Below are 27,988 nucleotides of genomic sequence, written 5' to 3' on the forward strand. Positions count from 1 at the left end.
TGGTTCGTTCGGTCTGGCCATTAGTCTGAGGATGGAAAGCCGAGGAAAAAGACAAGTCAATGCCCATCCTACCACAAAAGGCTCGCCAAAACCTCGAAACAAACTGGGAACCTCTGTCAGAAACGATATTCTCTGGAATGCCATGTAAACGAACCACATGCTGGAAAAACAATGGCACCAAATCAGAGGAGGAAGGTAATTTAGACAAGGGTACCAAATGGACCATCTTAGAGAAGCGATCACAGACCACCCAAATGACTGACATCTTTTGAGAGACGGGAAGATCTGAAATAAAATCCATAGAGATATGTGTCCAGGGCCTCTTCGGGACCGGCAAGGGCAAAAGCAACCCACTGGCACGAGAACAGCAGGGCTTAGCCCGAGCACAAATCCCACAGGACTGCACAAAAGTACGCACATCCCGCGACAGAAATGGCCACCAAAAGGATCTAGCCACTAACTCTCTGGTACCAAAGATTCCAGGATGACCAGCCAACACCGAACAATGAACCTCAGAGACAACTTTATTCGTCCACCTATCAGCGACAAACAGTTTCTCCGCTGGGCAACGATCAGGTTTATTAGCCTGAAATTTTTTCAGCACCCGCCGCAAATCAGGGGAGATGGCAGACACAATTACTCCCTCTTTGAGGATACCCGCCGACTCAGATACACCTGGAGAGTCGGGCACAAAACTCCTAGACAGAGCATCCGCCTTCACATTTTTAGAGCCCGGAAGGTACGAAACCACAAAGTCAAAACGGGAGAAAAACAGCGACCAACGAGCCTGTCTAGGATTCAACCGCTTGGCGGACTCGAGATAAGTCAAGTTCTTATGATCAGTCAAGACCACTACGCGATGCTTAGCTCCTTCAAGCCAATGACGCCACTGCTCGAATGCCCACTTCATGGCCAGCAACTCTCGATTGCCCACATCATAATTTCGCTCAGCAGGCGAAAACTTCCTGGAAAAGAAGGCGCATAGTTTCATCACCGAGCAATCAGAACTTCTCTGCGACAAAACAGCCCCTGCTCCAATCTCAGAAGCATCAACCTCGACCTGGAACGGGAGCGAAACATCTGGTTGACACAACACAGGGGCAGAAGAAAAACGACGCTTCAACTCTTGAAAAGCTTCCACCGCAGCAGAAGACCAATTGACCAAATCAGCACCTTTCTTGGTCAAATCGGTCAATGGTTTAGCAATACTAGAAAAATTGCAGATGAAGCGACGATAAAAATTAGCAAAGCCCAGGAACTTTTGCAGACTTTTCAGAGATGTCGGCTGAGTCCAATTATGGATGGCTTGGACCTTAACAGGGTCCATCTCGATAGTAGAAGGGGAAAAGATGAACCCCAAAAATGAAACCTTCTGAACACCAAAGAGACACTTTGATCCCTTCACAAACAAAGAATTAGCACGCAGGACCTGAAACACCGTTCTGACCTGCTTCACATGAGACTCCCAATCATCCGAGAAGATCAAAATGTCATCTAAGTACACAATCAGGAATTTATCCTGGTACTCTCGGGAAGATGTCATGCATAAAGGACTGAAACACTGATGGAGCATTGGCAAGTCCGAATGGCATTACTAGATACTCAAAATGGCCCTCGGGCGTATTAAATGCAGTTTTCCACTCATCGCCTCGCTTAATACGCACAAGATTATACGCACCACGAAGATCTATCTTGGTGAACCAACTAGCCCCCTTAATCCGAGCAAACAAATCAGATAACAATGGCAAGGGGTACTGAAATTTAACCGTGATCTTATTTAGAAGGCGGTAATCTATACAAGGTCTCAGTGAACCATCCTTCTTGTCTACAAAAAAGAACCCTGCTCCTAATGGCGACGATGACGGGCGAATATGCCCCTTCTCCAAAGACTCCTTCACATAACTCCGCATAGCGGCGTGCTCAGGCACAGATAAATTAAACAGTCGACCTTTTGGGAATTTACTACCAGGAATCAAATCGATAGCACAATCACAATCCCTATGCGGAGGTAGGGTATCGGATTTGGGCTCATCAAATAAATCCCGGTAATCAGACGAGAACTCAGGAACCTCAGAAGGGGTGGATGACGAAATAGTCAGAAATGGGACATCACCATGTACCCCCTGACAACCCCAGCTGGACACAGACATGGATTTCCAATCTAATACTGGATTATGGACTTGTAGCCATGGCAACCCCAACACGACCACATCATGCAGATTATGCAACACCAGAAAGCGAATAAGCTCCTGATGTGCAGGAGCCATGCACATGGTCAGCTGGGTCCAGTACTGAGGCTTATTCTTGGCCAAAGGTGTAGCATCAATTCCTCTCAATGGAATAGGACACTGCAAGGGCTCCAAGAAAAACCCACAACGCCTAGCATACTCCAAGTCCATCAAATTCAGAGCAGCGCCTGAATCCACAAATGTCATGACAGAATACGATGACAAAGAGCAGATCAAGGTAACAGACAGAAGAAATTTTGACTGTACCGTACCAATGGTGGCAGACCTAGCGAACCGCTTAGTGCGCTTAGGACAATCAGAGATAGCATGAGTGGAATCACCACAGTAGAAACACAGACCATTCAGACGTCTGTATTCCTGCCGTTCAACTCTGGTCAAAGTCCTATCGCACTGCATAGGCTCAGGTTTAAGCTCAGGTGATACCGCCAAATGGTGCACAGATTTACGCTCGCGCAAGCGTCGACCGATGTGAATGGCCAAAGACATAGACTCATTCAGACCAGCAGGCATAGGAAATCCCACCATGACATCCTTAAGGGCTTCAGAGAGACCTTTTCTGAAAATAGCTGCGAGCGCACCTTCATTCTATTGAGTGAGCACTGACCACTTTCTAAATTTCTGACAATATACCTCTATCTCATCCTGACCCTGACACAGAGCCAGCAAATTCTTCTCTGCCTGATCCACAGAATTAGGCTCATCGTACAGCAATCCGAGCGCCAGGAAAAATGCATCGATATTACTTAATGCAGGATCTCCTGACGCAAGAGAAAATGCCCAATCCTGAGGGTCGCCACGCAAAAAAGAAATAACGATCCTAACTTGTTGAACTGGGTCACCAGAGGAGCGAGGTTTCAAAGACAGAAATAGTTTACAATTATTTTTGAAACTCAGAAATTTAGTTCTATCTCCAAAAAACTAATCAGGAATAGGAATTCTCGGTTCTAACATAGAATTCTGAACCACAAAGTCTTGAATACTTTGTACTCTTGCCGTGAGCTGATCCACACATGAAGACAGACCTTTAATGTCCATTGCTACACCTGTGTCCTGAACCACCCAAATGTCTAGGGGAAAAAAAAGGCAAAACACAGTGCAGAGAAAAAAAAAATGGTCTCAGAACTTCTTTTTTCCCTCTATTGAGAATCATTAGTACTTTGGGCCTCTAGTACTGTCATGATAAGGTAATTCAGTACCACAATGAACATTGAGGTCAGAGCACATACAGTGACCTGGCAACAACCCAAAAAACAAGAACGAGCTCTGAGACGTGGGAACTCTGTTGACCGCAATCCCTAATCCTCTCCAACCACACTAAAGGCAGCCGTGGATTGCGCCTAACGCTCCCTATGCAACTCGGCACGGCCTGAGAAACTAGCTAGCCTGAAGATAGAAAATAAGCCTACCTTGCCTCAGAGAAATACCCCAAAGGAAAAGGCAGCCCCCACATATAATGACTGTGAGTTAAGATGAAAAGACAAACGTAGAGATGAAATAGATTTAGCAAAGTGAGGCCCAACTTTCTGAACAGAGCGAGGATAGGAAAGGTAACTTTGCGGTCAACACAAAACCCTACAAAAACCACGCAAAGGGGGCAAAAAGACCCTCCGTACCGAACTAACGGCACGGAGGTACACCCTCTGCGTCCCAGAGCTTCCAGCAAGCAGTAAAAACAAATAGACAAGCTGGACAGAAAAAAACAGCAAACAAATAGCAAAGAGGAACTTAGCTATGCAGAGCAGCAGGCCACAGGAACGATCCAGGAGGAAACAGGTCCAATACTAGAACATTGACTGGAGGCCAGGATCAAAACACAAGGTGGAGTTAAATAGAGCAGCACCTAACGACTTCACCACATCACCTGAGGAAGGAAACTCAGAAGCCGCAGTACCACTTTCCTCCACCAATGGAAGCTCACAGAGAGAACCAGCCGAAGTACCACTTGTGACCACAGGAGGGAGCTCTGCCACAGAATTCACAACAGCCATTATACAGTATGGAGCATCATATGTGGCCATTATACAGTATGGATCATCATGTGTGGCCATTATACAGCATGGAGCATCATGTGTGGCCATTATACAGTATGTAGTATCATGTAGGGCCATCACATACAGTGTGGAGCATCATGTGTGGCCATTATACAGTATGGAGCATCATATGTGGCCATTATACAGTACACAGCATCATGTGGGGCCATTATACAGTATGGAGCATCATGTGTGGCCATTGCACAGTAGGCAGCATCATATATGGCCATTATACAGTATGGAGCATCATGTGTGGCCATTATACAGTATGGAGCATCATATATGGTCATTATACAGTAGGCACCATCATGTGGGGCCATTATACAGTATGGAGCACTATGTGAGGCCCATTTCACTGTATGGAGGAATATGTGAATATAGTTTGACATGCCTGGCTTAATTCTCATCATGATAAAGGGTTACAATTGCAAAGAGGCTGTAAAAAACAAACAACTTGGCAATATTACTTTGGAATAAAAATCCTCTTCATTCTCAAGAACAGACCTCCACTGCAATCGGTGGCTAGTATCTTTGGCTTGGAGTGCAGTGCTTACAAGCTCTTTGCTATGGCGTGCTAATGTAGGAGATTTTCTAATCTAAAACCACAGTATTCCGGTTAAATTGCTGTGTTGGCACTTTGCAATAAATACCGTAAGTGGATTTTAGATTGCAGTTTGGGCACTCGGTCTCTAAAAGGTTCGCCATCAGCGGTATAGTACGTAACATCTAGTACACAGATTAGTATATGGCTCATATATAACAGACCTGGGTAAAATGTGGAAATCGGACCGGGCTATCTGTGATAACCAAACACCAGGGAACACTGGTCCGCAGGTCGCAATATACAGCTGACCTGCATCCAGATTTCATCGGGGACTCTGTGAGGGCACAAATTGTATATAGCTGTGTGGGGGCCCTCCCTGTAGTACGTCTTTTACATGATACTGTTGTATGGAATAATGCAGTCTACTACACGATTCCATACTTTTATTTGTAGTATACTATCAGATACCAGACATATAATGTAATACAATATATAGGTACATGGTCAGGCTCTGCCGGTTCCCACAGTAATCACATAACCAAGAGGATGCACTGCGCACACTTGCTGTCTTGTGCCAACTAGAGGGTCTGCAGTGTTCTATTCACTGACAGCGAACACTAGTTGTCACCTGACTGCAAGTCTGACTGCACTGGAACCAGCAGAACCAAATCTTATCCTTTGATAATGAGGGCAATCTGGTTTGTTGCTCGGAGCCAGATTGCTCTCATCATAAGCAGCATGCTGGGCAGGGCGGGGGGCCCAGACAAATTTCTTGCACAGGGGCCCAAAGCTGTCAGTGTCCGCCACTGTCCGCCGCCATACGCATGCGGACGCTGTGGAAGGAGAGCATCCATACAACGGTCTATGGGAACTCCTAGGAGCACAAGGACGTGCGTGCGTTCGCTTGCGTTTGTGTACGCATGTGTTTTCCCATGAGACGTCCATTCGTGGCTTGTGTCAATTAAATTCTTCTGGAAAATCTTTTTCCTATCGATCGCATGTGCATAAAAACCGCAAACTCATGCAAAAACGGACACAAATGCAGCATTTTTTTCCGTCTTCCGTAAGCTGAGGAGGATAAACGCTGCGTTTTTTCATGAGTTTGCAGTTGTGGAGAAGACGCTGCGGACACAACCAGAAATGTGAAACTAACAGATGTGATATTCTACCCGCAGCGCTGCAGACAATCCCCGCGATGTACGGACACTTACACGCTGCTCACGGACTTCCGTGCTCGGCTCCGGGTAGGACCGGACATGTTACCGGTGATTGTCGCCGCCGTTTTCCGTGAGTTCTGTCAGCAGAGGCTTCTCAATACCGCGTTGTGTGTAACCATAGTAACGGTGGGACCGCCCTTTCTCTTCGGAGGAAGCTCCACCCCCCTGTGGCTCTGCCTCCAGCTGCGTCTCCATTGGCTGCGCCCCCTGGCGGTCACTGTGCTGCCGCTTCCGTCTCCATCCGGGCTCTTGCGCTGACCCGCGATGTGACCCGTCAGTTCGGCAAATATGGCGGAGGTAAGGAGGAAACTCATCTAAATATTCTCCCCGGTGGCGCGCAATGGAATGTGTGATCTGGCGGCGGCCGTGGCTCCCGTATTCCCCCTGAGACGCGTCCCCGGCTCAGCCCCCGGGCCCGGCCTCCCGCCCTCTTCACTTGTTGCTCCTGTCGCCCAATCCCGCGCTCCGAAACTTCTTTACGAGCTCCCGGCGGCGCGGGTTCTGTCCGGTCCCCACAGCTACGGCCTAGCGCCAATACCTGGTCCTGTCAGCGCTGCCGAGGCGGGAACCGCTCCCATCACCTGCCTCCCGCCCTGCGGACCGTGAGTGAGAGGACCGCCCAGAACCGAGACCCCCAGAGCCCACCTACCTGAGCGACCCCGACATACTGAGCCCGGAGACCCCTGACCTAGCAAGCTGAGCCCAGGAGACCACCAACCCAGAGCCTACTAACCTGAGCGACCTCTGACCCCAGAGAGCCCCCTGACCTGAGTGACTCCTGACACCAGAGACCCCAGAGCCTACCTACCTGAGCGACCCCGACATACTGAGCCCGGAGACCCCTGACCTAGCAAGCTGAGCCCAGGAGACCACCAACCCAGAGCCTACTAACCTGAGCAACCTCTGACCCCAGAGAGCCCCCTGACCTGAGTGACTCCTGACACCAGAGACCCCAGAGCCCACCTACCTGAGCGACCCCGACATACTGAGCCCGGAGACCCCTGACCTAGCAAGCTGAGCCCAGGAGACCACCAACCCAGAGCCTACTAACCCGAGCGACCTCTGACCCCAGAGAGCCCCCTGACCTGAGTGACTCCTGACACCAGAGACCCCAGAGCCTACCTACCTGAGCGACCCCGACATACTGAGCCCGGAGACCCCTGACCTAGCAAGCTGAGCCCAGGAGACCACCAACCCAGAGCCTACTAACTTGAGCGACCTCTGACCCCAGAGAGCCCCCTGACCTGAGTGACTCCTGACACCAGAGACCCCAGAGCCTACCTACCTGAGCGACCCCGACATACTGAGCCCGGAGACCCCTGACCTAGCAAGCTGAGCCCAGGAGACCACCAACCCAGAGCCTACTAACCTGAGCAACCTCTGACCCCAGAGAGCCCCCTGACCTGAGTGACTCCTGACACCAGAGACCCCAGAGCCTACCTACCTGAGCGACCCCGACATACTGAGCCCGGAGACCCCTGACCTAGCAAGCTGAGCCCAGGAGACCACCAACCCCAGAGCCTACTAACCTGAGCGACCTCTGACCCCAGAGAGCCCCCTGACCTGAGTGACTCCTGACACCAGAGACCCCAGAGCCCACCTACCTGAGCGACCCCGACATACTGAGCCCGGAGACCCCTGACCTAGCAAGCTGAGCCCAGGAGACCACCAACTCCAGAGCCTACTAACCTGAGCGACCTCTGACCCCAGAGAGCCCCCTGACCTGAGTGACTCCTGACACCAGAGACCCCAACCTACTGATATGCGAGCCCCTGACCTGAGTGACTCCTGACACCAGAGACCCCAACCTACTGACCTGAGACCCCAGAGCCTACTAACCTGAGCGACCTCTGACCCCAGAGAGCCCCCTGACCTGAGTGACTCCTGACACCTGAGATCCCAGAGCCTACCTACCTGAGCGACCCCGACATACTGAGCCCGGAGACTCCTGACCTAGCAAGCTGAGCCCAGGAGACCACCAACTCCAGAGCCTACTAACCTGAGTGACTCCTGACACCAGAGACCGCAACCTACTGACCTGAGACCCCAGAGCCTACACCTACCTGAGCGACCCCCGACATACTGAGCCCAGAGACCACCAACCCACTGACTCCAAGCCCAGACCCTACTTGAGCGACCCCTACATACTGAGCCCGGAGACCCCTGTCCTAGCAAGCTGAGCCCAGGAGACCACCAACCCCAGAGCCTACTAACCTGAGCGACCTCTGACCCCAGAGAGCCCCCTGACCTGAGTGACTCCTGACACCAGAGACCCCAACCTACTGACCTGAGACCCCCAAACCCAGAGCCTACCTAGCAAGCTGAGCCCAGGAGACTACCAACCCCAGAGCCTACTAACCTGAGCAACCTCTGAGCCCAGAGAGCCCCTTGACCTGAGCAACTGCTGACCCCAACCTACTGATATGCGAGCCCCTGACCTGAGTGACTCCTGACCCTGGAGACCCCCAACCTACTGACACCAGGCCCCCAACCCAAGAGCCTACCTGAGCGACCCTGACATACTGATCCAAGAGACCCCTGACCTAGCAACCTGAGCCCAGGAGACCACCAACTCCAGAGCCTACTAACCTGAGTGTCTTCTGACCCCAGAGAGCCCAACCTACTGATATGAGAGCCCTCGACCTAGTAACTATTTACCCCAGAGACCCCAGTCTACTGACCTGAGAGCCCCCCAACCTGAGCAACTTCTGACTTACTGACCCAAGAGCCTGACGACCTGAGCGACTATCTACCCGAATCCAAGAGACCCACTACCTGAGCGACTCCTGACCTTCTCTTTCCTAGAGAGCCCTAACTTAAGAAACCCCTGACTTACTGACCTGACCCCGAGAACCTACCGATCCAAGAGCCCTGACCTGAGCGATGGTGAGCGGACCGCAAACTGTCCTACAAGGAACGGTTCATGTGGGGGCGGGGAACCTCAGGCCCCCGGCTATTTACGGCCCTCGATGACCTTTTATCCGGCCCCTGGGCTGATTCTTAGGGACCACAGTGCTTTGGCGCAGGGAGTTGTTTTTTGATTACCACCAGCTCATTAATTTCTTCTTGCTCTGTTAGGCTACTTTCACACATCAGGTTTTCTCTGTCAGGCTCAATCCGGCTAAATTAAAAAAAAAACAGATCCTGCAAATGTTGCCGCCGGATCCGTTTTTTTTCCCCATAGACTTGTATTTGCACCGGATGACATTGCGTTTCGTCCGTTTTTCGCCGTATTCGGAAAATCTGCCATTTCCGGTTTCTGGAAAAAATGTCTATAGCAACGTTTTTTTGTCTCCGGCGAAAAAGCCGGATTCGGCGCTTCGGGCTGTTTGCTAGAATGGAAGCCTATGGGAGCCGGAAGATGCCGGATCCGGAAAATGACGGATTGCGGTGCCGGATTCCGTTTTTGTTTTTTTTTTTTTTTTAAACTGAGCATGTCCCCAATTTTTTTTTATCCAATAATCTAGATATACTAGCCGGATCCATTGAGAAAAACGGATCCGTCGCATCAGTTTTTCACAACCTGCACCAGATCCGGTTTTTCCAACATTCGCCGGATTGTGCCTGATGCAAAAAGCCTGATGTGTGAAAGTAGCCTTAGCAGACACACGCAGTGCTCACTACTGAACACTGAAGGGCATGCAATGAAAGATTACGTCCTGAAACCAGGGTCAGGGTCTTCTTTGTGGGCGGAGTTTATACGGCCCCTGAAGGATGGTATAAATATCTATATGTCCCTTGGCAGAAAAGATTCCCCACCCCTGGGTTAAAGGATCTGCAGATGTTTAGCTTGGGAAAAAAAGAAGGCTGACATGAGACTAAATAGCTGAACAAATATCTGAAGGGCTGTTACAGTGTAGATGGATCATCATTATTCTCATCTGCACATGGAAAGACGAGAAGCAATGGAATGAAGCTGAAAGGGTGAAGATACAGTTTAGATATTAGAAAATTACTTCTTTCCAGTGAGGGTGATCAATGAGTAGAAAAGGCTGCCACGAGAGGTGGTGAGATCTCCGTCAATGGAAGTCTTCCAACAGCGGTTGGACAGACATCTGTCTGAGATGGTTTAGTGAATCCTGCATTGAGCGGGGGGTTGGACATGATGATCCTTTAGGTCCCTTCCAACTCTTAACATTTTATGACTCCTTATCTACTGACTCGAGAAACCCCTGACCTACCGACCTGAGCAACTCCAAAGCCGAGAGCACTCCTAACCTACTGAATTGAGTCCGAGAGCCCCTCCTGACCTGAGGGACTACCGACCTGAGAACCCAGACCTACCAAACCCCGTGACCCATGCCAGAGAACCCCATCCCAAGAACCTACCGATGTTAGCGACTGCTGACCTACTGAGCTGAGACCCCTTGCCTGCCGATCCGTTTCCGGGGGACCCCCGGTCTGCCAACCCTTGTGAGCCTGAAAGCCCTGTAGTTCAGTGCTCCCTGAACTACCAACCCCTGACTTACCAATCCAACCCTGTGTGACCTCCACCTACTGATCTGACCCTGAGTGACCTACTGACCTGTGCCTGAGCAGCTCCAGACCCTGAGAGATGCCTGAACGACCCAAATTCTCAAAACTGCAAGCTTGTAAGACCCCCCCGACCTACCAACCCCGATCTTCAAAACCCTGAGCCTGTGACCCCTGACATAATGATCCGAGCGTGTGAGATTTCCCACTTACCGATTTATTCCTGAGCGACCCCTTACTTACTGCCCGAGCCTGCATGACCCCTGACTTATCGACTTGTGTGTGAGACCCCTAAACCTAAGCGACGACCCCCCCCACCTACCGACCCGACTTAACCCTGACCTAAGCCTAAAACCTCCTAGCCTGTGAGACTCCCTGTCCTACTGATTTGAGCTGGACATTTACCTAATTATCTTTGAACACTGACAACCTTGGTGGAGGGGGGGAAATAGACAAAACCAAATTAAATTCCACTTGTTAGGGTATGTGCTCACGCTGCGGATCCGCAGTGTTTCCACAGCTGCGGATCCGCAGCGGTTTCCCATGAGTTTACAGTACCATGTTAACCTATGGGAAACAAAATCCGCAGTGCACATGCTGCGGAAAAAAACGCGTGGAAACGCAGCGGTTTATATTCCGCAGCATGTCAATTCTTTGTGCGGATTCCGCTGCGGTTTTACACCTGCTCCAATAGAAAACTGCAGGTGTAAGGCCGCAGCGGAATCCGCAGTAGAAACCGTGATAAATCCGCAGGAAAAACCGCAGCGGTTTTTCCAAATCTGCGGAAAAATCCGCAGTCCTCCAGAATACGTGTGCACATACCCTATATATATATATATATATATATATATATATATATATATATATATATATATATATATATATATATATATATATATATATATATATATATATAATTATTTTTTTTTGCCTTATTTGAGGTCTGCAAACAATGCATTATTTTTTTTGTTATTTTGACCATTTCTCATTTTCAGAAAATAAATACAAAATTTATTGCTTGGAACTTTGGAGACGTTGTCAGTAGTTTATAGAGTAAAAGAACAATTTACATTTTACTCAAAAATATACCTATAAAGAGAAAAATCAGACAAACTGAACATTTCGCAGTGGTCTCTTAATTTTTGCTATCTATATTATATTATTATTATACTGTAATTTTCTGAAAATTTACTTTGGAGTATCTGCCATGTCTGAACATGTTCTAAGGCCTTCTTGCAATTCTGAAATGTTAGAAGATTGCATGCAGAAGTGAATTCCTCAAGGGGGTCGACTTTATAGTGGCCGATATTTCAGCACCAGTGTGCCTAAAAACCTGCCGTCGTATCACATTTTTTAGAGAGGGTCCCCTAATTGTCATGTTTTATCACTTTGGGCACCCCCAAGAGAGGAGGATGATGGAAGCTTGTGGTGAAGTGGAAGAACCACTTGGTCAGGACACATGAAAGTCGCGGTTGCCAATATGCTTGTGTTTAATATGGTGGGATACTGGAGCTGGGGACTCATCGATTTCTACAGCTTTTTTTTATCAGATTTTTATTCACCACAAAGAACATTTTCACAAAATATCCAATTTTCACTGTCCAACTTCCTATCAAGAGTCCAAGTTCTCTCACCCCACACGGGTATATTCTTATTACTTTTATACCTTGACATAAGTTATAATATTCAATCCACCACCAGTCTGTCCCTGAGAAGGAAAGCTGAGGGTAAGCCCAGAATATCCATCCATAGACCCCATATTTTTTCAAATTTATACATATTTTCTTTTATATCTTCTCTAATCTGATATTTGAGTTCATTTTATTTTGGAAATCTACTATCGAGGGCGGTGAGTCTTGAATCCATCTAGAGGTGATGCATTTTCTTGCCTGGAGTAATATTCTAGATATAGCAATCTGTACTGGATAAAAATCCATTTTGTCTTCTATCATCCCTAAAATGCATACAGCGGGATTAGCGGTAAAGTTATGCTATGGGTTGTTTGAATTATATTATCCCTTTCCGAAAATTCCTCAAGGTATGGCATTCCCAAAGCATATGTAATAAATGTGCATTGTCTGCCCCACACTTTGGACATGTGTTGTCACCATTTCTCCAGTTTTTAATGGCTCAATAGAAGCGTGTATTAACATGTGTAGATCCGAGGATATGTATGAAAATTGTCATTCCTACAATCTGCCCCCAATTGTGAAGATCAGAGAGAGTAAAGGATGCGGACTCCTTCTGGGGCAATTTTCTTTTTACCTAAATGCATGTATTTTGGTCTGAAAAATATCTTTTTGCTGTTTCCCTTCTGTAGTCTGTGGGTTATGATGTCTATAGCTGCCTACAGAACAAGTTAGCGTATGTAAGAATTAATCTGAGCTCATTCAGAGGCTTGTGCAAACTACCATTTTAACCGGGCGAGTGCTATCCGTCGTTTTGACAGATGTCACTCGTACCCATGTAGTTCTATGGGACTGTGCCCATGTCCGATTTGCCTCCTAGAATCTGATGGCGCTCTCCCTTTCATGTCTATGGGTGCGTGAAAAAAATTGTATCCTGCTTGGATGACATTTTCATGGACTGACAAAATTAAAGAAAGTGGAGAAAAACTGATCCCGCTTTGATCAAATTCTGATAGTCTGATGAGTGTAAGCGGACGGAGAGGCAACCGTTGTGTGGCCCTAGCCTGCCAGGGAGTTTGTCAAGGGCCTCATACTGAATAGATAGCCGGCTGAAAGGTGGTTCGTGCAGCAGCTTTCTTTCTGGTCTCTTCAAGTCAGCTGCTGCTGGACACGTCTGGAGACAACGAAAGGTACCGTTACATTAAATGATTTACCAATGATCACGACCAGCGATACGACCTGGCCGTGATCGTTGGTAAGTCGTTGTGTGGTCGCTGAGGAGCTGTCACACAGACAGCTCTCTCCAGCAACCAACGATCAGGGGAACAACTTCGGCATCGTTGAAACTGTCTTCAACGATGCCGAAGTCCCCGGGTAACCAGGGTAAACATCGGGTTACTAAGTGCAGGGCCGCGCTTAGTAACCCGATATTTACCCTGGTTACCATTGTAAAAAAAAAAAAAAACACACACATTCTGATGTCTGTCACGTCCCCCGGCATCAGCTTCCCTGCACTGTGTAAGCGCCAGCCGTAAAGCAGAGCGGTGACGTCACTGCTGTGCTCTGCTTTACGGCCGGCCGGTGCTGACACAGTGCAGGGAAGCTGACGCCGGGGGACGTGACAGACATCGGAATGTAAGTATGTAGTTTTTTTTTTTACTTTTACAATGGTAACCAGGGTAAATATCGGGTTACTAAGCGCGGCCCTGCACTTAGTAACCCGATGTTTACCCTGGTTACATGTGAACACATCGCTGGATCGGCGTCACACATGCCGATACAGCGATGACAGCGGGTGATCAGCGACCAAAAAAAGGTCCTGATCATTCCCCAGCGACCAACGATCTCCTATCAGGGGCCTGATCGTTGGTCGCTGTCACGCATAAAGATATCGTTAGTGGGATCGTTGCTACGTCACCAAAAGCATGACGTTGCAGCGATATCCTTAACGATATCGTTATGTGTGAAGGTACCTTTATTTCACTGAGGATAAAAGGATCTGAAATCAGACATGCTGGATCCTTATCTCCCTGACATCATCTATCAGGTGAGAACCGGGCAAGCCCCCCGAGCCTGGCAGGTTCAGCCGACGTAAGTCTGTTGTGTATGTGGACCTTAACTATGTCTCTTTCTGAGTTTCTTTGACCACATTAAGGGGAACCTGTCACTAAGTTTGGCCGATAGTTACGGCCATTGCCTTTCAGGGCTTATATACAGCATTTTATAATGCTGTATATAAGCCCCCAACCCGACCTGGAAGAAAAGGAAAAACAACTTTTATTATACTCGCCTTATGGGGCAGTTTGGTCCGATGGGTGTCGCTCTTGTTGGTCCGGTGCCTCCCATCTTCTTGCGGTGCCGTCCTCCTGCTTGCTTCATGTGGATGACTTGTCCCTGCGATAAGTGACTGCATGTTATTTGACCATTAGTCATGAGTAAGACTGCTTGGTGCAGTCGAAACGCATCAACAGGGTCATGTCGATCATGTAAATTTTTCTTTTGTATGCACTATATTTTCTTTTGAAAAAGAAAAGGAAAATCCAGTCCTGTTGAGCCGGACTCCAATTTTTCCTATTTTCCTTGATGCGAGGCCAGTGTCTGAGCCCCAGGTGGATGAGCATAGAGCTTACTAGGTGAGCTGAAATCAAGTCTTTATGAAGGCCCTTCGTCCTGCCGGCATCCCTGGCTCCTCTTCAGATTAGTAGATACCCCGTGACATCATATTTGTGTTGGGTCCGGTCCTACTAATCAGAAGAGGCAGTGGAGATGTCGGCAGATAAAAGGGCATTTACAGGGCTTCTGCCTGGCGGCCGTGGACTCCCCGGCGTGATCGCTCAACCTAGGTCCTGCAATTCTATTAGTTTACAATAAATACAGAAAATAGTAATCACTTAACGCTATTTAACCTGAAGATTTGATTTAGACATTTCTGGGTAATTTTTGATAGCTACAAATGGTGAAATTAAATACAACTTTCATACACAGCTATTGTGGGGGGAAAAACGCAATAAAACAATTATGGCTGATGAATAAATGTGCCTGGTTATTATTCCCCATAGATATGCACACAGGTGATGTCGTTGGTGAGATTAGGGCTCGGGCACGTGGCGCCGGTATCGTGGCATCGCGTGTTATGGCTGTCAGAATGGATCGTGTGATGTTATTTGGGATTGGTTTCTGTGTATTTACCTTTACACCATTATTTTACTTTTTCCATTTTATACATTGTGTGTTTTCAGTTGATACATTTATTTGGACACATTTGTTACATTATGTTGCATTCTGATGGTTTCCATGTATATATCTTCCAGACTGATGAATCTCTATTTATTTTTTCCTTTTCCAGCCTTCTCTTGGGAATGCCAGCCCAGGTAATTTCTATTTATTTTCAACGAAGTTAAGATGAAAATAATATATATGTATATTTTTTTTCAATTATTGCTCACGGCGGCACATGCTGTGCTTTCTCGCTGCGGTGTATAAACGTGTGACGCGGCGGCTCCTATAGGTTGTTATTCTTAGAACAGCATTAATTGTTGTAGCTAGTATGGCGCCTGCGCTTTCTCTGGGTAATTTGTGCATAGATCGTATGTCTTCTCTTTTTCTTCTATATTTAGTAGTGACTGCGGTGTTTTCAGAGTTAACATTTACCGTATTTATCCGCTATAGTAAGAGTGACCTGCTGACTTTCTCCAATCACTTAAAGGACTTCTTATAAAAATGTTCCTTTGTGTGTGGAACGTTCTTAAAGAAATAACCATTTACTTTTTGAATCCTACAGTAAGACCCTGGTGGTCCCCGCCGATCTTGTAGTGGTTGATGGCATGTCCATCAGTCAGGTGACCGCTGCTACAAATCACTGAACTCAGCTCTTACATGCCCTATATGCAAATGGCAGAGCTGTCAGCACTGGATGATCGGTGGGGACCACCAGAGAAGCTCCACACGGGGTCTAGTAGTGTTTATTTGGGTTAGACTTCATTTTAGAACATTTCCAATACTTGGGTACATTTTTAATATACTGGAAAATTCCTTTTAAGTTCAGACACGTTTTTTTTTTTTTTTTGTTAAAGTGGTTGTTAATTGAGCTGTGGCAGAAGTAGTGCATAAATTTATAGGAAACATTACATACCTTTTTTTAATTGGTCGCCTCGCCAGTAGTAGACTTCAGAACCTAAAAATTTTGTCTGATGTGATGCTGCCTCCTTCCGTCCCAAACCTGCCCAATATTTTTTGCCGAGAGATTTGCAGCTGTTCTCTGAATTGATATAAGTACACTCGCTCAATGCTTTGGCTGGGATTGTTTTCATGGCTTTACATGTTCTCTTGTTCAGCATCTTTGCACAGATTTAAATGATTTTGCAAGTTTGATGTTGCCAGAAAAAAATGGCGATTTTTAATTAATAGGGTGTTCCATGGGTCTGTTTTTCACATCTAAATGCCATATTGATGTCAGTAGTTCAGCCTTTTTTATTCACCTATTGAGGCCTAATGGAATATTAGTGCTGCTGCTTTTTTTTCTATCTATCTTTCTATCTATCTCAATCATACTCTTGTTCCATGTGGAAAACGCTCGTCCTATCTCAACTTTCCAGACACATTGGTCAGTGTCCTATGTTTTGCATACGGACAGCACAAAAATTGAAAATTTGCCCTTCTGAATAAGTCCTCATTCACACGTTAATTTTTCACGTCCAAGTGTTTTTCATGGATAAGGCTTGTACCTGTGATAGTCTATGGGGCTATTCACATGGCCGTCATTTTCTGCCAAAGGAGCGGTCCTTGAAAAATCGCAGAGACCTGTCCAATTTTGATCTGAGGGTCAGATATAAATCGTCCAGGCTATTTAGGGGGTCTGTGAAGAAATCAGACCTCACTCGCATGACATCCGATTGCGGTCTGATTTTCATAGCGTGTTAGAAAGGTGGAGATTTTTTTTTTTCTCCATGTACAAGAAAAACTGATGACACCCAGGTCGCACTCTGGTCAGAATAATTGGTGCGGTTTTCTCATACGTGACAAAAACGGACGTCTGAATAGAGGCGTAAGGCCTTTAGATCGCTGTTCTTGCTGCTTCCATCTTTTGAGGAAATTTCTCTTGAGCCTTTCCATTGATCTACTAAATAATCAGGCAGACTGAAGCATTTTTATATTGGTGGTTTGCTGTGGAAAATTTTGAAACAAATCCTCTGCCTTTTTAGTGTTTTGTTCTAACATCTGATGATGAAATTGCAATAGGAACCCATGAGCAAGTCCAGGATTGCCAAAAGCACCACACGCTTGTTGTGGAAATGCTGTGGATTTATAGGAAATAATCTTCCTCCTTGCATCTAAACATGTATATTTTTCACATTTGAGTTGCAGTATGTTATGTTGGATAGTTTACTCTCATTATCTTGCTGACCAGGAGGCTCGGCTGCATCCGATGACCACGAGTTCGATCCGTCGGCTGACATGCTGGTCCACGAGTATGACGATGAACGGACCCTGGAGGAGGAAGAGTTAATGGAAGGGGAAGTGAATTTCACCTCTGAGATTGAGCACCTAGAAAGGGTAAAACCTGTTAATCTTGAGTGCTTTGTTTATTGCCTTTTATTTCCCCGTTTACAGCTCACTTCATTTTATAATGCAAACTATATTCCACAGAAATGTGCCATAGGTAACATGATCGCCTAGTAACCACATTGTAAGCTACAGGTGAGCAAAGTCCAACGCTCTGATTTGCGACCATTTTTCACTTACCAAATTCTTACACCGTCAGATGCTATAGCCGTGGCCGTATATAGGTCCGTGCCGAGCGGGCCCATGCTTATTGGGTTGGTTCAAGACTTGTAGGGAACTCCAAAAGTTTGGCCAAATTGAGACGGTTAATCCGTCGAGCATTGTGCACTTCTGTATCATTTATACACCTATATACCCTGTGCAGAAGAGGCCAAATTATTAGTGCAAACTCTCAATTAAGGTCACTTGAGTCATAAAGGAAAGGAATCAGATTTTATATTATGAATGATAATGCCGGATTCACATCTCTTTACTCTGCCAGGAACTTGTGTCTGATTCTCCCACCCAAAAAAAGGATTGAGGTGCATCCCGAACAAGCCATTGCCTTAGGCAAACAAAGTACGACCTTTGATACTTTGGACACGTTTTAACGAAAGCCTAATGTCGACTTTGGCCATAGTTGTCAGTGCAGTGTGCAAGTCCATAAAGAGATCTGGCCTGTTTGACGTCCCTTTTGATAATTGAATTTACTACATACAATCCATTGGGGTCTAGGTGCCACCTTTGCAGGGATGATTTTGTTACACAAATGTCCACACTATTTGCAATTAATTTATTTTTTTTTCCTGAAAATTAAAAATCCCACAAAATTCAACTTATTGTAATTTTCTTATGTTATTAGGAAAGTGAGATGCCAATTCATGAGTTACTGAGGCTTTACGGCTATGGCAGCACGGTACCTATGCCCGGAGAAGATGAAGAAGAAGAGGAGGAAGAAGAAGAGGAGGAGGAGGAGGAAGAAGAGGAAGAAAATGATGTGAACAGCGGCTTTAGTGGGGAAAATAAGGTGCGTGTGTGTTTCTGCCTTATTAACCCCTCTCTTGACCCTTCTTCCAAGTCCCGGAACGGTTTTAATTTAAGTGGTATAGAGTCTGTGGCTGAAATACACAGCTGACATCTGCTATGTACGGAGCGGGCTCAGCTCCCGAGCTCGCTCAATGCATCGGCACCTGACGGATGAAGTATATGTACATCCTTAGTTGAGAAGAGGTTAAAATAGCGAGTTTCATAGGTAAGGCAAACGGGCACTGATTTACAATACAAATCAATGTCTGCAAATCTATTTTTAAAATGTTTTGTATTTTAACTGAAAAGCTTTTAGAAACTTTCTACAAATCGGGCAATTTCAGATGAAGAATTGCTGAATCTGTAAATAGTTTGCAGAAGTGTGATCATTGTTAGAAATAATTTTCTCCCCTCTTTTCCCAGGATGAAATCATTAAAGATTCATCTGGTCAGGAAGATGAGACTCGTTCCTCTGACGACCCCATGCCATCGGTTACTCAAGACACGCAAGAAGTTATCCGTCCTCGACGCTGCAAGTATTTCGATGCAAGTAAGTGATCGGTCTTTAGCATTTCAATATAAATATGTAATTTGTTTTATTTTATTATGTATAAGAAGGCAGCATTTCATTATGATTTAAGAAAAAAAAAACATTAAATCCATGATCATAATGTGTGATGTTTCGGCTTCATCAGTGCCGCCCTGTATCTGGAGGTGGACCCAGAGGCTGGAACCTGCACTTCATTGGATTAGTGTTGCTTTACTTTTTCCAATATATAGGAATCCCTTTTGCCAGTTGACTTTGCTGTGGAAGGTTGCATTTAGCTCCAGTGATTTATTTATTTTCAGAATTGTTCAATCTTTCGCTTATTTTGTTATGGAGGATTCACACAAAGTGCAACTCTTTTAAACCAGAAATCATTTACATTTTTATTTCTTCCCCCCTCTGGTCAGGAGTGTGCAGGTGAGGCCCGACCCGAATATTTCTGCAAATCGTTTCATGTCCAGTGAAATCTTTTAAGTACCGTATATACTCGAGTATAAGCCGAGATTTTCAGCCCAAATTTTTGGGCTGAAAGTGCCCCCCTCGGCTTATACTCGAGTCACGGTAGTGGTGGGGTCGGCGGGTGAGGGGGTGAGGGCGCTGAGGTATACTTACCTAGTCCCAGCGATCCTCGCGCTGTCCCTGCCGTCCCACGGGCTTCGGCGCTGCAGTTTCTTCCTCTCTTCAGCGGTCACGTGGGACCGCTCATTACAGAAATGAATAAGCGGCTCCACCTCCCATAGGGGCGGAGCCGCTTATTCATTTCTCTAATCAGCGGTGCCGGTGACCGCTGATAGAGAAAGAAGCTGCAGCGCCGAAGACAGGAGGGGACAGCGCGAGGATCGCCAGGACTAGGTAAGTATAGCATATTCACCTGTCCACGTTCCAGCCGCCGGGCGCCGATCCATCTTCCCGGCCGGCGCCTCCATCTTCCCGGCGTCTCTGCTCTCTGACTGTTCAGGCAGAGGGCGCGATGACGCATACAGTGTGCGCGGCGCCCTCTGCCTGATCAGTCAGAGCAGAGACGCCGGGAAGATGGAGGCGCCGGAACGAGACGCCGGGAGCTGCAATCAAGGGAGGTGAGTATGTGTTTTTTTTTCTTTATTGCGGCAGCACAAATTTATGTGGAACATCTATGGGGCACAGTGAACGGTGCAGAGCACCGTATATGGCACAGCACAGCTATGGGGCACAGTGAACGGTGCAGAGCACCGTATAAGGCACAGCTAGGGGGCACAATGAACGGTGCAGAGCACCGTATATGGCACAGCACAGCTATGGGGCACAGTGAACGGTGCAGAGCACCGTATATGGCACAGCACAGCTATGCGGCACAGTGAACGGTGCAGAGCACCGTATATGGCACAGCACAGCTATGGGGCACAGTGAACGGTGCAGAGCACCGTATATGGCACAGCACATCTATGGGGCACAGTGAACGGTGCAGAGCACCGTATATGGCACAGCACAGCTATGGGGCACAGTGAACGGTGCAGAGCACCGTATATGGCACAGCACAGCTATGGGGCACAGTGAACGGTGCAGAGCACCGTATATGGCACAGCACAGCTATGGGGCACAGTGAACGGTGCAGAGCACCGTATATGGCACAGCACAGCTATGGGGCACAGTGAACGGTGCAGAGCACCGTATATGGCACAGCACAGTTATGGGGCACAGTGAACGGTGCAGAGCACCGTATATGGCACAGCACAGCTATGCGGCACAGTGAACGGTGCAGAGCACCGTATATGGCACAGCACAGCTATGGGGCACAGTGAACGGTGCAGAGCACCGTATATGGCACAGCACATCTATGGGGCACAGTGAACGGTGCAGAGCACCGTATATGGCACAGCACAGCTATGGGGCACAGTGAACGGTGCAGAGCACCGTATATGGCACAGCACAGCTATGGGGCACAGTGAACGGTGCAGAGCACCGTATATGGCACATCTATGGGGCACAATGAACGGTGCAGAGCACCGTATATGGCACAGCTAGGGGGCACAATGAACGGTGCAGAGCACTATATGGGGCACACCTATGGGGAAATATGAACGGTGCAGAACACTATATGGCACAGCTATGGGGAAATAATGATCTATTTTTATTTTTGAAATTCACCGGTAAATGCTGCATTTCCACACTAGGCTTATACTCGAGTCAATAAGTTTTCCCAGTTTTTTGTGGCAAAATTAGGGGGGTCGGCTTATACTCGGGTCGGCTTATACTCGAGTATATACGGTACATCAATGGTCAGACATTCCATCTTCCATGATGGCTTGATTAATTTAATTCCAGCTTTTCATCAGTTCGGGTCATCGATTGTAATAACGAAATAGGTGAATGAATAAACAACTTGCTTAAAATAAAATAAGTCACAGGAGCCAAGCGCAGCTTTCCAAAACAAGGTGGACTGGCGTTCCGACTTAGATGGGCACTGTGAACATTCACCTAACAGCGAAGCCCGTGCTATAAGCGTTCCATCCTCTAGAAGATGATTCCTGATGCTTTTTCGGTCTCCCCTCCTGTATATGTTATATGTAAATAAATTTACTAAATGATTTCTAGTTGACTTTAATTAATAATCCTGGACTTACAGCTACAAAGTAAAACAATTGTCTGTTTTTCACAGATAATGAAATTGAAGAAGAATCGGAAGATGATGAAGATTATATTCCATCAGAAGACTGGAAAAAAGTAAGTGATGGCCACATTTGATAGAACTGTCTGCAGGGTAGATACTGTCTGATAACTGGGAGGGCTGGACCCGAGCTGATCGGTAAAATCGGAGTCTTCCACCAGAGAGATGAGAATAGATGTAACCACCCTCGTCGCTGTCTCATAACCCTGCTTGGCTTTAGACATGTGATGATGATGATGGATGTGACCGTAATAAGGGATTGGTCTTTGTTACGGATGTACAAATGATGATATTTATGCCATATTTTGTTTTTTTATTTTTCCTCCAAGGAGATTATGGTAGGGTCTATGTTTCAAGCTGAAATTCCAATCGGTATCTCTAGATACAGAGAAACAGAAAAAGGTGAGTAACCTGACCTAGTAAATATTCTAAAAGGGCTTAAATATGTGTAGACGTGTTACTTTTTTATTGAGGGAATCCTGCCTGGTATTGTACTATTAATTTAATTTATAAGTGCTTATTTTCTGTGCCGCCTTCATGAAATCACCTAAAACAATCAAATTCTAAAGTGTGATCCGTCACCAGATCCACACAATACAACATGCATAAATTGTTGGATAAATCTGATGTTCTTATTTTGAAAATCCACAACATTTTATTTCTGCTGGAGAAAGAATGCACATCCAAAATCAGTAATGTTTGTCTTATTCGTGTTGGTAATTGTGCAGACTTTCATCTTGTTTCTTATTATTGCAGTATATGAAAATGATGACCAATTACTGTGGAATCCAGAATTTGTAGTGGAGGAAAGAGTGATTGATTTTTTAAATGAAGCCTCAAGGAGGACTGGGGAGGAGAAAGGTGTGGATGCCATTCCCGAAGGAGCACATATTAAGGACAATGAACAGGTTTTTAACATTTTTGTTCCTTTCACTTTTTATGTGGATTTGTTCAATATGCTGACATATTGCGTAACTTACTATGGTTGTCCAGGCTCACTGGAAAACATGTAAGTACCTTGTAAAAGTTTTTATAATTTATCGCTACCATGCCAACTATACAGAAAAAAATCCAGAAGTATATTTGATGTATGCAATACCAGTCAAAAGTTTGGACACACCTGAGCATGTAATGGTTTTTTTTTTCTTATTGGAATGTGTGCAGATTGTAGATTCAGACTGAAGTCAATAAAACCACAAAGGGGTAGATATGGATTGAGAGAGTACATAAACAAGTGAAACACAACAGAATATCGTTGTAAATTATAGATTCCTCACATTACTCCCCCTTCTACTTTGATGACAGAATTACACATGTCCAAACTTTTAACCGGTTATGTATGTATGTAGAGTACTGTGCGAAAGGTTTGGGCAGGTGTGGAAAAGAATACTGCAAATTTGGAGAAAAAAAAATCAAAAACAAAAGTGTAATAGTTTATTTTTATTTTTTATCAATTAATAAAATGTAAAGTGAACAAAAGCGAAATGTAAATCCCATCAGTATTTAGTTTAACCAAAGCTGAGCTCATGGCCCTATGGGTTCGTATCGTCACTTCCAGGACTCCTTATTCTTAATTATGTTGGCTGGATGTTTGGGGTTGTTATCCAGCTACAGAATTAATTTGGAGCCAATCAGATGTCTCCTGATGGTATTACATGATGAATAAATATCTGCTTGTATATCTCAGCATTGAGGACACCAATAATCTTGGCCAAATCCCCTACTCCATTTGTTGATATGCAGCCAAAAACTTGCCGGACCCGCCACCGTGCGTCACTGACCCTGCATATCCTCATTATTGACCCTCTCTCCAGAGAACAAACTGCTTCTCATACAACTGAATATTTCACATTGGAACTCATCAGTCCAGAGCACTGAGCACCTGGCATTTTTATCACACCTTAATTCCTATGTTTTCGTGCAGTGAAATCACTTGGCCATGTCTGCATGTTGAAAGTCTGGTTTTTGGCCATAGTTCTTCCATAAAGACCCCTTCTGGCCAGACTTTCAACAGCAGATGGGTGTAGCTGGTTCCTCTGGTTTCTGCCAGTTCTGAGTTGATGACACTGCTGGACATCTTTTGATTTTGATGGGAAGAAACATGATGTGTCCTTCATCTGCTGCACTAAGTTTCCGTGGCCGACCACTAGGTCTATGATCTAGGATTTATATTTCTCTTTTGTTCTTTCAGTTTGCACTTAATTAATAAAAACTGTTACATTATTTATTAGTATATGTATATACAATATATTTGCTAACCACAACTAACAGCCTTATCTGAAAGTGGCCTCCTTTCTATCTGTCTACTCGGATAGATCTGAATTCAAGTACAATTAATCATACTAAATTACCGATCTCTGTTTCTCAGGCCCTTTATGAGTTGGTGAAATGTAATTTTGACACAGAAGAAGCTTTGAGAAGATTAAGGTTTAATGTGAAAGCAGCACGTGGTAAGCAGACGTCTTGGTACTAAGACCGGCAATGGTATATGTAATAAGAAGCATTGAAGCTATGTACAATTAATTTGTGTGTTTTGTTTTGTTTTTTGTTTTGTTTTTTTACCATTTTTCCTCAGAAGAACTTTCTGTGTGGACGGAAGAAGAGTGTCGGAATTTTGAGCAAGGTCTCAAAGCCTACGGGAAAGATTTCCATTTGATACAAGCAAACAAGGTAATAACACTGCTGACGTTTTGGAGTGCCGCTTGTGCAATGGTGATCCTGTCATCACCCTTGTGATACGAGTACACTTCAATATAAAGTGGAGTGTAAAATATTGACCAATATACAAATATTCCAGACATAACAGGCAAATTACATGTGGTAATCCCACTGAAGAACACTGCAGATATTTTCTCCTTTTGAATGGCTCGTAACATAACGAACAGTATCTTTACTGTCAACATCCTAGATAAAGAGGGACTGGTGTCTAAAAGTTTTGGGGATAAAAAAAAAAAGCTTAAAAGAAAAAAATCTCAACCTCTTCATGGCTACAATACTATGTCATTTCTTAGCACAGAGTTCTTGTCCTCTGCCCTTCATGAACAGTATTCAGGCTGGTGGTTAAAAGGCAGAACATAAAATTTGTAAACTAAATCCCAAATCGCATAGAGATAAGGAAAGGAGTGAAAGGCGCAGTTGACACATTTCGGACTTGTAGCAGAAAATTGCAACAGGAAATCCACAACAAATTTGCTGCAGATTTCCCTGCTGAAAAGGGATGAGACCTCATGGTAAGAGGCTGGGTTACACACGGACTGGTGGGCAGCTACTCATGTGAACCACGTAATCCCCAAGGAAAGGGTAACATAGTATTTATCTTTTGGTTAAAAAGTATCCGTCATTTTAATTTCATAAATCAATAGTACATGTGAAAATAAGAGATGTTTGCAGTTTATCTTTATGTAGAGTAAGCCACTTTTTTCTTCTGGATCGATTATTCTAAAACATCCTTATTTCACGGGTAAAATGTGTCTTCACTGAATACAGTTTTCCCCTTTACCGAGATAGATGACAGTTGGTGCTCATAACGTTCTATGTTCCGTGATTGCCTCTAGCTCCTCCCTCCTCCATAGAATTTCAAAAGCACAAACTGTCACCTCCCAGATCCATAAATCTTTACCTTTTGAATTGAGAATTTTGAGAATGATTGATTAGTTCAGGAGAAAGAAGGGGATTTCTTACATATATATGATACATTACAAAGTTTTTTATATTCACGTGTACTATTGATTTAGGAAATAAAAATTAAAATGACTGTTAAACTTTAACTTTTGTGACGTGTTAAAACACAGAATTCAGCAATAGGAGTCCTTATTACACGCAGATATTTTCTGCAGCGTTTGGATGAGACGTCTGATAGTCTGCTGATGTTGTAAAATGCTGCATCTTTTCTGCTCACAAAATTCTGTGTGAATAATCTGCATCACGGTGATCCTGCCACTGACCAAGGTATATAAAGTGGGCTGCACAATACACAACTGAAGATGTTCACTTATTGCTTAGGTGAGAACGCGATCGGTTGGAGAATGTGTGGCTTTTTACTACATGTGGAAAAAGTCAGAGCGGTACGACTTTTTCGCCCAACAGACAAGATTCGGCAAAAAAAAATACAATCTGCACCCTGGTGTAACGTGAGTCCTGGTTAAACAGCTGATTTTTAATTTCTGTGTAAGTTCACTGTGGGAAAAGTAATGACTGTACTGATTTCTTCTTCTTCTTTTTTTTTTTTTCAGGGATTATATGGACCGGCTTCTAGATGAGAGTGAAAGTGCCGCATCTAGCCGAGCTCCGTCCCCACCACCTACTACCTCTAACGGTAGCACCAGCCAGTCTGAGAAGGATGATGGCACGGCGTCCAACACTAACCAGAATGGTAAAGACTCCATAAACTTTTTATTTACAGATGTTAAGCGTATCCCAAAATACCCTGACTTTTATAATGGGGCGTCCATCAGGCAAGAACACTGGAAGGGCAGGCGAAAATGCGAGGGAGCAAAGCCTAAGAACTCAACTAGTCTTCCACCAATGCACACCAACTTTGAGCAAATTTGGAGGCAAATTGTTGTTGCAATCGCCACAGCAAAAAATTAAAACCCTTCTCAGAACGGAGCTAGTGATGAGCGAGTGTGCTCGTTACTCGGGTTGCCTGTTTGTTAGGCATTTCCCACATGCATTCAAGCTGTCTAGCAGCCGCAAATCATGCAGCTGCATGGATATAAACGAAATCTCCGAGCACGCCAAAATACTCGGAGACCACCCGAGCATACTTGGAGAAACCCAAGTAACGAGCATACTCATTCAGAACGTGCAGGACCAATTGGTTCTGTTTAGTGATGAAGTTTCTTTCCCGCCTTGTTAAAACATTGTACGTGGAGAGGAGAAGCTCTTTACAGGTTTGTATTTGGACAGAGACACTCTTCACAGCTTTATTCTGTATTAGTAGGGATAAACACCACTAAGGCTAGAACCGCCATCTCACTTTATGGTAGTTGTAGCATCCACATGGCCTCTGTTTATGGTGTTCATGCCGTTGTTGGTAAGTTCTTGATTCAATCCCTTGACTCTGTCCTTACCATATACCATGCCCCTAAACTTACAATTTTAATTTTTGGATTAGTGTTGTCTCTAATTTTGGCTTGTGAATTCCCAGGGGTTGCTGTTAATGGTCCTTCTGAGGTCTCCACTTATAAAGATGATGGCACCGCCGGAGCCGTTCACCTAAACGGCCCAAGCACCGGAGAACCATCTTTAAACGACACAGACACCAACGGCTACAAGTGCGACACTTTATCCAGCGATTCCAAATTCAGCCACAGCCACGATAAAGAGCTGGACGACACCAATGAACGATCCACAAAGAGACGACGGATCGACAGCCCCGAAAAGGACAGTCCTGGCTCGTCAGAAATTTCTCAGGAAATATATTCACAAGGAGAGGTCTAAGGAAACGTTCCTTTCCCTCCGACCGGCAACGATTGAGACTTTTTTTTTTTTTTAAAGTATGTTTCGAGGCATCTTGAAATTTCAGGGTTCAACTAGTTATTTAACAAGTTCTATTTTAATGTATATTTTTATTTTTTATTGTTTCATAAAGCCTACCACCCCCTAAAAAAACATTTCAGCTTCAACATCTTGGGATTTTATTTTTTTTTTGAGAATGATGGAAGTACCTTCAGAATGTATTATTATACCACAACATGTGTGAATGGTTGCTGGTAATGTAGGATTTATATTTTTTGCATTTTTTTTTTTTTTTTGCTCTTTTTTTTTTTTTTATCTTGTCGGATCTGAAATTGCTAACAAAGTTGGACCCCGAATGTCGTAGGCACCAATTTTATAGGTAGAAGTTAAGAGTAAACCAAATAAGGTTTGTGTATGTAAATTATTGACATCAATGATGTCTTTTTCTATTTCTGGGCTGAAAAAAAAAAAAAAAAAAGATACATGGTGTATTTTTCCAGATTTCTTCGTAGCCTTTGAGAGATTTTTACAGTAACTATGTTTTGGATGAACTGTCCTTTCTTAAACAAAGCTTGTATAATTTTCTTAACTTGTACAGTTGATAAACTTTTATTATGAGAAATGAATAT

The 27,988-nt window shown here is 45.1% G+C and overlaps 2 protein-coding genes across 5 annotated transcripts in view; one reads left to right on the forward strand and one right to left on the reverse strand.

The window, feature by feature from the left end:
• DNAI4 (dynein axonemal intermediate chain 4) overlaps positions 1–6,250 on the reverse strand; it is a 69,943-nt gene extending 63,693 nt beyond the window's left edge. The window contains exon 1 of the mRNA XM_069738218.1: positions 6,035–6,250. Coding sequence (XP_069594319.1) covers positions 6,035–6,081 — 47 coding nt within the window. The 5' untranslated portion in view covers positions 6,082–6,250. The remainder of the gene's footprint in view (positions 1–6,034) is intronic.
• Positions 6,245–27,985, forward strand: MIER1 (MIER1 transcriptional regulator). Of its 4 annotated transcripts, none has more exons than XM_069738219.1 (13): positions 6,245–6,337; positions 15,488–15,512; positions 17,549–17,694; positions 18,545–18,709; positions 19,132–19,258; positions 21,891–21,955; positions 22,229–22,301; positions 22,656–22,807; positions 24,268–24,349; positions 24,475–24,569; positions 25,902–26,029; positions 26,132–26,271; positions 27,049–27,985. In XM_069738219.1, exons 1-13 carry the CDS (start codon positions 6,329–6,331, stop codon positions 27,339–27,341), a joined length of 1,500 nt encoding a protein of 499 aa, XP_069594320.1. In that variant the 5' UTR covers positions 6,245–6,328; the 3' UTR covers positions 27,342–27,985. The 4 variants fall into 4 exon arrangements, with proteins under 4 accessions (XP_069594320.1, XP_069594321.1, XP_069594323.1 ...); XM_069738220.1 differs by having other exon boundaries at positions 24,478–24,569; positions 27,049–27,819; XM_069738222.1 differs by lacking the exon at positions 6,245–6,337 and adding an exon at positions 6,592–6,642 and having other exon boundaries at positions 27,049–27,819.
• The last annotated feature ends 3 nt before the right edge of the window (positions 27,986–27,988 follow it).

Source organism: Ranitomeya imitator, chromosome 8 (assembly GCF_032444005.1).
Source record: "Ranitomeya imitator isolate aRanImi1 chromosome 8, aRanImi1.pri, whole genome shotgun sequence".
NCBI lineage: Eukaryota > Metazoa > Chordata > Amphibia > Anura > Dendrobatidae > Ranitomeya > Ranitomeya imitator.